Source organism: Argopecten irradians, chromosome 1 (genome assembly GCF_041381155.1).
Source record: "Argopecten irradians isolate NY chromosome 1, Ai_NY, whole genome shotgun sequence".
In the NCBI taxonomy this organism is placed as follows: Eukaryota; Metazoa; Mollusca; class Bivalvia; order Pectinida; family Pectinidae; genus Argopecten; species Argopecten irradians.
Window position 1 is genome coordinate 28,069,979 of NC_091134.1, and position 12,776 is coordinate 28,082,754.

Consider the following 12,776-nt stretch of genomic DNA (forward strand, 5'->3'; position numbering starts at 1 on the left):
GATAGTAGCCGCCATATACCGCTCGACTAGAGAGAACTTCTCTTTAGCTCGATCGGTTGAGCGTCAGACTAGTAATCCAGAAGGCCAGAGTTCGATCCGTGGCAGAGGGTGTGATGAGATTTCATATTAAAGGATTCACCATGTTACACATCTATACATTACGTCATGTTTAAATGTTTGTATTCCTGTGTTCCAGTTTATAACCACACTAGTGGCTGTATTTGATTTCCAAGTTTTTTTTTCCAATCTGCAATGTTTTTCTTGGTTTTTGCGAATGGCCTCAGGTCTGGGATGTCGCTTCAATATGTAATTTTCACTTATTGACTTAATTTATATCACTGTCGAATCTAGTTAGATGCACCACACAACGTTAAAAACAATTATATTTTCCGCCGATAACGACCCGTGTGATGAATAATAAAACATTTATATATAATAACATCGTCAATGCACAGCGCCTAGTTAAATCTACTCAACAAAAAGTATGTGTATACTCTTATTGACTGAACAAATCTGCATGATGATATAACACATATATTAGTTAATGACCTTTCTAATCGCATTTCTCTATTACATTTACACTATTTTTTCTTCTTAATGTCTTCCATTGATAATATCATCCATGTTTTTGATTGAGTGCTCGCCCCACTGAGGAATTGTCATGGTAACCCCTATTAAGATTCCTCCTCAGGACTCTTTTATATTCAGACGTTTGTTTGATGTCTCTCGTCGGAATCCCTATAGTTAGATTATTTCTGTAATGGACCCTTACAAGAGGAAGGTCAACCTTACTTGGTTTTCCAAAAAAAGGTTTAGGAGGCTCGAATAGGGAATACGACGAGCGACATCTATCAAACGTCCGAATAAAAAGAGTCTCAAGGGGTAATCTCAATAGGGATTACCGTCTTGGTCCTGTATACACTGGCCGACACACATCATAGTTTATAACGCTGACATCGCTGTTCCTGCTTGGCGTATAGCATTCTGTAAGTGGAACGACTGGTTCGTCCGTATAATGAGACTAGAAGGGGTATGAGGCTCAGCACTAAACTGATAGTCCAGCCAGCTACTCATTACAGGCATAACTTTCTGATGCTAAATGCAATAAAATAATGAAGTACTCATATATAAGTTCTCGAACTTTCACGAAAGATTAATTATGTTTCATGTAAAATCTAATCTTTAAACCAAAACAAATGCTTCATAAGTTTAATGCGTTTAACATTGCGCTTATCGAAAATCTATTTTCATAATTTTGTCAATTGTCAGCTGAATTCAAAACAATACTAAATTCAAAAGCCTTTTTACATTATGTATGATATGATGAAATTGATAATAATGATATACCCTAATCAGCTGCGTGATCGCTCGGATTAACGGAATGAAAACCTACTTTCATCAGTATATAACTACATGTGCGTGTTAACTACATTCATGGAACGTTGGAAACAATACATAGAGCCCGTCCCGGAACACGGGCGGTATTTATTGGTTAATCAATACTAATACGTCATCTCGATGTTTATGGTTTACACTTGCTATACCTGATCTGTACGATTTACCACTGGAATTACGGGTTAAAAAACATGTATATCACAGTCACGTGACTAGATGAAATCAATAATGATTATCAGCGTTTGGTTAATTGATAACGTTGGATGCTAACAATGCGTCTTATGCCAATTAGTATTCAATAAGGTTATTCATGTTTTCCAAACTAATATTCATTTATTCTTGTTTTGATCGTTTATATACATTTAGGAGTGTTTTGCTCATTAATATTTGACGCCAATGAATGTCATTTGGGACTTTTTTTGTTCTCATAATCATTTTTCCACAATTTCAGTATTGTAAATATATGACATTGTAAACACACTTTTAGAAACGCAACTTTCTCATGGTATATAATACTGTTATATCAAATGGCTCTTTATACGTTACTGTAAATCCGCTTATTCTCGCGGCGACTACATTTCACGTTTTCAATGCCTAATGTCTATTCACGGAGATTTAATTTCGCGATGTAGATTGATAGGGTTATTAGTCCCCTGCCGGTGAAACCGGAGGAAACTATAGTCTTTGTTCCCGTGTGTCTGTCTGTCTGTACTGGTTTGGTTTCTAGATGATAACTTGATAATAACTAATTGATGGATTTTGATCAAACTTCACCCACTGGTAGCATATGGGAAAATACAGCTTGGATTTGGGGTCAAAAGATCAACTACAAAGGTCACTGTTACTGAAAAAAGATTTTTCACACGTTTCCAAATGATAACATGAGCACACATCAACAGAATTTGTTCAAACTTCACACAGTAATAGTACATGAGACAATAGAGATTCGAATTTTAATTTGGGGTCAAAAGGTCAACTTCAAAGGTCTCTGTCACTTAAAATAGATTGTTTCACAAATTTCAGTTTCCAGACAATAACCTGAGAACACATTAACAGAATTTATTAAAACTTCATACAGTGATAGCATAATTAAGAATAATAACTCGCCATAGATTAGAAAATCTAATTGACGGCAGGGGACGTGTGTTGCTTGCAACACTTGCTGTAAGCTTGTTCTGTATACATGTATACGTGTTAAAAACATTTTCACGAAGCTTCAATAATAGCGGTTTCTATTTTCCGGTGAAAAAACAAATCTATGCGCACTCGAAAATAAGTTGATTTTCTTATCACTATGTCACAATCAAGGACATTTCACTACCATGGCGATTTCTTTTTTCATTTTCACAATTATCGATCATGTTTTTGTCTTTATCAAATAGTTCTCGAAACTAGTACCTATTTTAGCCTTAGATATACGGTACGATCCGTATGTTGTACGATGTAATTTAAGTGCAGCAACGACAAGCATCGTCACTAGGCATTGTCACTAAGCATCACTACTCTAGCTTAACTAAATCTTAACTATGGTTTTCTGTGAAGTTCCTAGTATTGAAATTATTTTCGTGTACATTCACTATAACGCAATGTCTTGTAATTTTCTATTGACTAGGTGACGTCCTACTCCCAACTGTTTCGTGATTTCAAGACGGTAGACGAATTTATAATATGCGGAGAGGAGATGGTTCCAGTTCCGGACTCAACAGGTCAGAAACGGGCCGCTCCAAGCAGCAATTCTAGTAACGAATCCGTCACCAGTAGGGGCAGTCGGCAGAAAAAAATGCAGAAATCCCACGATTATGGTTAGCTATATTAACGCACATCCGTGTTTGGTTTAAATCTCTCAGCATCAATAAAAAGTGAATATTTGAAAAAAGGGAAAAAACATTTAAATGTTAGATCTCTATCGATTTAAACATACAAGCAGGATATTGATTTTGTCTTAAAACTTTAAAATATTTATTCGATATCGACATAAACTCAACATTTGTTTTAAATATTTCATCAGCTTCATTTCAATTCTCTTAGTTACGGGATTTTACCATTCAAATAGTATTGATCTGTTTTAATATTAACTTGTGAACTCGTTGTCATCGACTGTAACCATTATGTTTAAGTCTAACCTAATGATAGTAATGATAGGTGTTGTAATATTATCCTTGTATCCATAGTCCAACGATTACAGTTTCCCTTATTGTCGTTAACTCACGAGTCACCGCTGTACGTTTATGAATGTAAGTCTATTCGGGGAAACGAGGTTTACCGTCTGTTTCAGCCCACGGGTCACAAAAGTACTTGGTTTGCTGACTCGTGGGTTTAACACGATGAGTTGCCTTACGATTAAAGTTGCCCTACGATTACAGTTGCCCTATGATTACAATAGCCCTACGATTACACTAGCCCTTTGACTTCCGGTTTGGTCCAATAGAAGTAAAGGGCGTGTGGCACTCCAGTTTTCAGGATCATGAAACAGTCTTCAAAGTTTAGACTAAGTCAATCACAAGTGACAATAAAAAAGTTACGTCTTTTTATTGCCTGAGCAAAAACTTAAGTCTAACACTGTTTATGAGCCTGGAGTCTAGTTGTGATAAATTTATCTATTTCCTAGCTCCACAAAGTTGATATGCGGTTCAAAAATCATAGCGTCAAACAAATCACATAGAAAAAAGGAAAGTGAGGATTGACTAAAAACCATCCCTCTGGAATGCACTACAATTCCGTATAAATATTTCAGTTATATGAACAATATACATTGCTGCCCTCCATAGTCCAGTTCAGCAATCCCACACAGTCACGTAGCTGTGGTAGGTATAAGTCATATATAATGTATAAAACAATATCTGTGTACGGCAATGTGGTTTTTGTTAGATCAGTGTGGGCCCTGGTAAAATAAAACGAAAACAAAAACAAAAATAATTGTAGTATTGTTTCCTATACCCGGATATCACGGTATCATATCCAATTAAAGTAAACGCATTAATAATTATCGTGCTCAAATAGGTTTCTATGTTATGTTCCGGATGGTTTGATTAGGAGGTGAGATCCTTGGTATGGAAGGTCACCATGGCGACCAATCAGGTAGAGGCTGATAAGGAGGTGGCCTGTCACATTGATTTGAAAGAAGAATATTTGAAAAAAATTGATGTTTAATCGTAAATTTATATATATGTTAGTGAACCCTTATTACTACTGGAAATTACTGGCAATGTCGACAAAATAACAATGAGCGAAATAAGAAGAATCACATTTCAAAATCTGCAATTCACCGAAAAGGAAAAAGATTACCTCACGAGATTTGACTTTGAATGTATCAACTTTTTTATGGACTCCCAAAAATACATAAAAGTAAAGAGATTCAATCTGTAATTAAAGAACAGAATCAAGAATATATAAGGATTCTCGAACCCGCCGACCTGAACAGACCTTTTGCCGCAAGACCAAGCTGTCCAACAAATCGTTTGAGCAATCTCCTCGACGTTGTCTTAAAACCATTGTGTAGTTACATTCCAAGTTTCCTGTGGATTTTATAGCGAATCTTCCCGAAATCGTTAATGATGACGCGATCCTTGTGAGCTTCGATGTCACAAGTCTATACGCGAACATTACACTTGAATTTGGAATCGAGGCAATAACTTTTTGGCTTGACAAAGTCCCGCGTGTGATAAATCAAAGGTTTTATTCCTATTTCATAATTGAATCTTTGAAAATAATTATTGAAAATAACTCGTTCTATTTTGATAAGAGAAAAATTATCTACAGATACTTGGAACAGCCATGGGTACCAAAGTTGCTCCCATATATGCTAAATTAGTCATTGGATTTCTAGAACATAAACTTTACAACCTACTAGAGACACAGAACCATGAATTCAGCATTTACATACAGATCAACTGGAAAAGATACCTAGATGACTGCTTTATCATCTAGACAAGGTAAAAAGGAAACCTTTTAACATTTTACGATATATTTAATGACCTCAACCAATGTTTCAAATTCACCATAGAACAAAGCGAGACGGAACTGGCATTCCTTGATGTACTATACATGTACAAAAAAACAAGGAATAAGAATAACAGCGGACTATAAAACTACGGATACCCATCTATACCTAGATTTCCACTCCTGTCATCCATCGCATACGAAATAAAATATACCGTTCTGCCTTGCCAGGCGAATTTGTGCGATAAAAGTAGAAAGTGAAAAACGGGAAAGAGACTGAATGTACTCGTTTCTATTGAAGCAACACTATCTAGAGAAGTTGATTAAAAATGCATAGACCGGACCAAGAAGATTCCAATAAAAGAACTTAGAAGTACGAAAGACAAAACCACAAATAAGGATACCATTCCGTTCGTCTTTAGACATAATCCTAACCACACAAACATGATTCAAGCAGTAGGGGATCTAACCCCGATTTTACACGGAAGCAGTAAAATGAAGAACCTCGTTAAACCAGAGGATTATTGCAGCGTAAGAGACCGAACCTGACGGAAATTCTAACAAGAGCAAAGTTCGATTATTCACAGCACTACAACGTGACAAAATGTGGGGATCCGAGGTGCGGAACCTGTGATTATATTGAAATCGGGACTATCATCACACTGAAAAACGGAAAAATCATCAAGCCGAATAATAACCTAAACTGCAAGAGTACGAATCTTATATGTTGTATAACTTGTCCAACTTGCAAAGAAACTTATATCGACCAAACGGGAATTTCTCTTGTAGAACGAGTGCGTGTCCATAAACAACAAATACGCACACCACAGACAACAAAAATTCCGCTTTGTGAACATTTAGATATAAGCGAGAACGGGATATTTAGAATATTCCCTTTTCACAAGATGCCGTCTCCCTGAAATACAAAACGCAAAAGCAAGGATGTTTATAAACGTTTTTGAACCGACATTAAACCATAAATATGTGTATGATGTTATGATATGAAGAATAACCTCATCTTATTACGTCCCTTGCTATATTAATTCCATATATACATAAAAAAAATATTTGATTTGTTTTGTTCTCTACACAACTAGTGCCTCATGCCATATAGGGCATAGTGTTATTTTTTTCGGGATGGAATAATTTATTTCAAATACCTTTATTCTGAAATATAATAAAAATCTAGAACTTTGCAATGGTGATAATAGAGTAAAGTAAGTAACTATTGTTACTGAAGAAAACATATTTATTTGTCTGATCCTGTTTTAATACATAAAAATACCATTCATTGGCGGTGTAGCACCCTAATTAACATCAATGGAAAAGACAAATATGTTTCTTCTGTTCTATCTCGCTGAAAATAAGACTTCCACCGAATAAAACGAAAGATTAATTTTTCAAAACTACAAAGCCAGAAAACCTTTAGATCTGTCTTCATTGTGTTTGTTACATTGTTCAGTTTAAAATTTGTTACCTATGTAACGGTTTCCTATACTGGACTTGTGGATTTATGATATAATTAATTTTTGATTGTGTTGAAGCAGATTAACTTTGTTAATCTTAAGCACATAGTCTATTTCTGTATATGCTCAATTCTCTTATTTCTTCTTTGTCTCCGGTTAAGTCTACATTTTGTTTATGATTGCCTTTATTTTTTAATATGTCTCCACTGAATTCTACACTTTTGATTATAACTGCCGTAATTTAATCACATATCGTTTAGATTACGTAATTATATTACCCCATGTCTAGCGTTATGTGTTGTACAATGTAGCAGTCAATGCTGCCGAATACCTTTTGTCTGTTCTCTTTAACCTTTCCCGAGAGACATCCTAGAGATGTATGTTTACCTTTCCTTTATCATTGTTAAATAAATCTGAATTATAATTATGTTTTGTTATGACAATATTCGTGACAGAACAACCAGACTACTTGGATTACAATGGTGATATAGAACAATATAACGACACGGACTACGATGACAGGAGACGATGGGAGGACCCCTTTGAACAGGTGGCGTATGACGATTCATTAGATACCGACGAGGAGAGCGCTAAAAAGGTCAAAGTTCGAATGCGAGGAAGGTATAAAGGTGAGTCAAAATTATTGATGTACCATTGTTGGAATACCAGCGTTATATGTATTTTGTCCTGTAATGAAAATCCTCGGTAAGCGAATATTCAGTTTTCGAGATAAACTTGACCCTGTTATCACGAAGTATACATTCGATAGGTCACTATCTTATTTTAGTAAACTGTGTTTAAACTTTACTCATTTTTTTCTGTGTTTTCACATTATACATGACTTTCTGATAAGTCGATTTTAATACATCTATCAAAAATACATCTACGACTTGTGCAAAAACCCGAAGTTATCATGAGGTCACGATTGCGAAACTGACGTTGCGTATTGATTTAGTCATATAATGGCTTAAAAAATCAATGGGGACTTTTTTTCAAAAGCAAAAGGAGTAATTTTTATCGTCCCTTCTTGTATGTTTGAGTTACATGTGATGACATAAGAAGTAAAGGAATGTATCTATAAACGCATCGTCATGTACTTTAACAGTTCATCGTCAGGAGATTTTATCGTCAGGTGATTTAACAGTTTATCGTCATATGATGTAACAGTTTATCGTCATGTCCTTTAACAGTTTATCGTCAGGTGATTTAACAGTTTATTGTCAGGTGATTTAACAGTTAATCCTCAAGTGCTTTAACAGTTTGTCGTCATATGATGTAACAGTTTCTCGTCATGTGATTTAACAGTTTATCGTCATGAGATGTAACAGTTTAATGTCATGTGATGTAACAGTTTATCGTTATAAGATGTAACAGTTTATCGTCATGTGATTTAACAGTTTATCGTCATGTGATATAACAGTTTATCGTCATGTGATTTAACAATTTAATGTCATGTGATGTAACAGTTTATCGTCATGTGATTTAACAGTTTAATGTCATGTGATGTAACAGTTTATCGTCATGTGATTTAACAGTTTAATGTCATGTGATGTAACAGTTTATCGTCATGTGATTTAACAGTTTAATGTCATGTGATGTAACAGTTTATCGTCATGTGATTTAACAGTTTAATGTCATGTGATGTAACAGTTTATCGTCATGTGATGTAACAGTTTAATGTCATGTGATGTAACAGTTTATCGTCATAAGATGTAACAGTTTAATGTCATGTGATGTAACAGTTTATCGTCATGTGATTTAACAGTTTAATGTCATGTGATGTAACAGTTTAATGTCATGTGATTTAAAAGTTTAATGTCATGTGATGTAACAGTTTTGTTAGAACTCCTTTATTCGGAGGATTTCCTGATAATTCAGATATTAGGTCGGTTTCACTTGTTTGCAGAGTATTTCCTGCCGGAGAGGCCAACACCAGACAACCGCTCTAAACCCAACGGGAAGCTCCTATTGGAATGGCTGTATCCTTTACTGATTCAGTGACAAAAAGTTAGCAATGTGATTAGACATTTTCTTTCTAACGAAAGCGATATCCCACTTCATTATCGGAAGGATACACCTAGACCTCAAAGTAATAAAGCCAATTGTTGCACTTTTCTGCACAAGTCTTGTTAAATCCCTTAATTCTTCAATGTGCCTTATTGCAGCCCACATATTTATAGGTTTATTGGTATTTTGGTGCATTAAGACACATTGATGCATTTGTGTATTTTGTCTAACAATACCAACTCCATTTCGGATTAACTAGAGATCAATGTCCTTTGTCTACTGACCGAACTTCCGACTATATTCTACAGTCCTTAACAGCTGTGTAGTTACGGGTACTGCTCCAATAACAATAACAACAGTATGATGGTATACCACAAGACGGGAGAACTCGTGTGTTACATGGACGCCGCAGTGGTATTTTATAACAAGACGTTTGACCACCAACGCTTCTACCTAGCTCATACGGAGGAAGTCACATGGTGAGTTTACTGTTAATGTATTCCTCGTCAAAATAATGTTCATGCAATAATGAACGCCATTTTCCGTCCTTGTGAGCATGTAACGAAAATGTAAAATAATTAATGTTTTGTATTTTTACAGCATGGCCTTACACCCCGACGGACGGTGGATAGCTACTGGACAGAAAGCAGGTTCGAGTCCGGAGGATGTGGTAAGGATCACTGATAGTTTTTATATGTGAAGATTAATTTCATTATTTTTTTTAACAACTACTAAATTCGGTGTTTTTATAATGAACTATTTCAAAATGAGAATAATGATAACAACAGTCGCGAATGTCCTTTTATCATCTATGGTCATGTTATAAGGATGGCCTCCCCTGTATGCAGTTCTTTGTGTGTGTGAATGTGTAAATTCTATGTAAATTTGGAAGGCTTCGATATATTCGTTGAAACAATGAAACAATGGAAAGATAAGAAAATACAACGAGATATCTGATTCGTTTTGGTAATAAAATGTGTTTAAATTTATAGATGTTTGAAGGATAAAGCAAAATTTTCCTTGTCGGAAAGGGGAACATTTCCTGTTCATCGTTGACAACAGTTGCCCCGCAAATACAAAATAGCAATGTTTCAATTGAAATGCTAATTTTAATTACAGTTTTTACAAATGTGCAAAATAGTAATAACATATTAACAAAATATATATTCTAATTTGACAGGCACACATACGTATTTGGGACGGCCGAACACTTAGTACCCAAGTTATTCTCGGCGTAGGAATATTCTCCCGTGGTGTGTCTTCAGTCAACTTCCGTCAAAATGTAAGTACTTTTCCATAGATGTATACATTCTGACTTATAAGAAGTCTTTCAAAATTCCAAAGTCAAATAAACATGTACTTTACTACATTACACCGTTAAGTTTTATTCTCGTGCAATCCTAAATCACTGAAATCTAAACAAAAGATAAACAACCACTGATGTATCATTGTTAACAGTACTTCGTACCAAAATCAAGGATGTCATCATAATTTTGAAAGTAATGATAACTGACAACTTACCAGTTCAAGTATTTATATTTCGTGAATCTTTGAAAGGAAAACTTTTAAAACTTATGATGCATTCTGGTAGGACTTGCTTCGGTAGCCAAATTTATTCTAACGTTCTATCGTTCTTTATATATATATATAGGCCTTGAAACAACTTCATCGGCTCAAGGCCTTTATATACAAACGACGATAAAACGACAGAACAATTCAGACTATTGCTTTGGGTAATCCTCGACATAACACTTTATTTTGTAACAAACTATATACAATGCCAATATTTATATTGTAATGTTTCGTGTTGTGATTAAAGTTTCATTTTAAATTTTTTTCATATTTTAGACGTGAAGAGCACAACAAGGACATTATTGCTTAATAATGAATAGAAGAAAACGTAGAGGTTTAAAGTTATCTTCTTGCTGTATAATTCATAACTTCCTGTTGTGATATGATGACAGATATAATTCGTGTCATGAATATCATAACATTTTCACAAATTTTGAATTAAGGCATTTGTATGAAAAACACTTTAATTATCCCGATTTGAATTATTTCATTAGCCTGACGGGGCCTTGTTATGTGCGGTGGATAGCAGTGACAAACACATACTTACAGTCTGGGACTGGAACCGTAAACGCCTTCTGGCCAAGACAACAGTACGTACATCACTTTATTGTTATAACTTGCCCAGGTTATCATTGCTACTATACATCCACGATATGGTTGTGGGTTTAAACTTTGTACAATTCTGAGTATCGGACCAAACTTCGGTCTTTGTTTCCCCACCCCCTAAACCAGGCATGTCCTTAATTAACCCTAGCAGACTCATTTTGTTTCTGTCACGGGAATCATAGAATAAATGACCGCTTTACAATTACGTATTTTCCTAATTTGATTCCACTTTCCCGTAGCATACATATTGAAATAATGACTTGCAGTTTCACAGTTTTCAAGGCGGTATCCTCCAACTGTATTCATAATGAAAAATATTTTGAATTTATGCAAAACAAAGTCATCGTCAGACGTAAATACTCACACATTAGGTCCTATGGCCAAACCAATCTTTACATGTTAGCGGTGTTTAGAATTGCTGACCTCAGTCATATAATATTTTATCCTATGTTTTTTTCTCATGAAGCAGAAGGTTCGTACCTCGTCCAGAATATGTTTTGCATTACACTTCTCACGTTACAATATACAACAATCCCCATTCACAGACTAGTCACTGAAAATTACAAATCCCTGTATTAGGCATGTTTTAAACTATTTATTTCCCTTTCGAAGTACATGTACGTAAAAATCCATTTTTTATATCGACTAATGAAATAAATATTTGAATGCTTTATAAGAAAAACGTTGAAGGTTTGATAATGTACCACCTTGTTTCTTCCCTGGTGCATGGTTGACACTTCCCGGCATGCTAGACTAAAAGTATTTCCTGTTTATAGATTTTGTGATGAGTGTATAGTTGGTACGAGGAGTTAATGTTTTCCCATTTATGTTGTGAATAGCATGTCAATAGGCTGAATCTCCGCGTGTAATGTCCGCATCTGAATAAAACATTTGTTTGCATCTTCAGTAGCACTTTTCGTAGCAGGCGATGTTTATGTCAAAGATACTTTCTATTGAATGCGAGTAAAAACTTATACATTGTACACAATTCTTAATTTTACCAGATCTTATATAATAATATCAATATTCTTCTACTATACATGTATGTTCAACATGAGGATAATTTCGAGAAAAAGAAGAATATCATGATTGTTTTTTGATAAATTGGATCTGATTATCGACTTTACATATATGCACATATTTTTCAATTTATAATGAATTTACCAATTAAGTTAATTATATATCACTGAAAAATAAAAAAAAAAAACCTGAAGTTTTTTAATTATCCTTTCTTGGTGAACATCGGCCTTAAATAACTTTGTGACTTACAAAATACGATGGACGTTGCTGTATTCTGTAGTCGGCTATCTCAATTGTATCAGCTATGATATTTACGGCATTGGTTCTTATTTACGTTTGTTAACTTTCAAAACTATTAGATATTTATTTTCATAACTAATGTGATAATGAGCTGATACAAACAAATAAATATCTAATATAAATATGAGTTTTATCTAATATAAAACGTAAGTACTGAAGCTTTGATTTTGATCCTAACAGACGACTACAAGAAGCGTGTCTAGCGCCTGTTTCTACCCGCGGGACGATACTGTTTTGATCACATATGGCGATCAGCATCTCTATTTTTGGAAACTGTTTTGGGATCCTGCTCTTGATACTGACGGACGTCTACTACGAGATAAGGAGAGTGGTTCGTTTTTAGTAAGTATAGACGCCTTGCATACTGTTCACAGTGTATTTGTCAAAAACGTCTGCTACGAGATAAGGAAAATGGTTCGTTTTTAGTAAGTATAGACCCCTTGCATACAGTTCACAGTGTATTTGTCAAAG

The 12,776-nt window shown here is 34.8% G+C and overlaps 1 protein-coding gene across 5 annotated transcripts in view; it reads left to right on the forward strand.

The window, feature by feature from the left end:
• The window catches only part of LOC138322984 (echinoderm microtubule-associated protein-like 2), a 107,949-nt gene that overhangs the window by 86,790 nt on the left and 8,383 nt on the right, over positions 1 to 12,776 (forward strand). For 4 of the 5 annotated variants that reach the window (XM_069267286.1, XM_069267269.1, XM_069267295.1 and 1 more), the window contains 8 exons: positions 3,008 to 3,197; positions 7,256 to 7,429; positions 8,707 to 8,779; positions 9,134 to 9,286; positions 9,408 to 9,477; positions 9,988 to 10,089; positions 10,874 to 10,969; positions 12,486 to 12,647. In XM_069267286.1, the coding sequence (XP_069123387.1) occupies positions 3,008 to 3,197; positions 7,256 to 7,429; positions 8,707 to 8,779; positions 9,134 to 9,286; positions 9,408 to 9,477; positions 9,988 to 10,089; positions 10,874 to 10,969; positions 12,486 to 12,647 (1,020 nt within the window). The remainder of the gene's footprint in view (positions 1 to 3,007; positions 3,198 to 7,255; positions 7,430 to 8,706; positions 8,780 to 9,133; positions 9,287 to 9,407; positions 9,478 to 9,987; positions 10,090 to 10,873; positions 10,970 to 12,485; positions 12,648 to 12,776) is intronic. The other variant, XM_069267278.1, reaches the window with a different exon arrangement.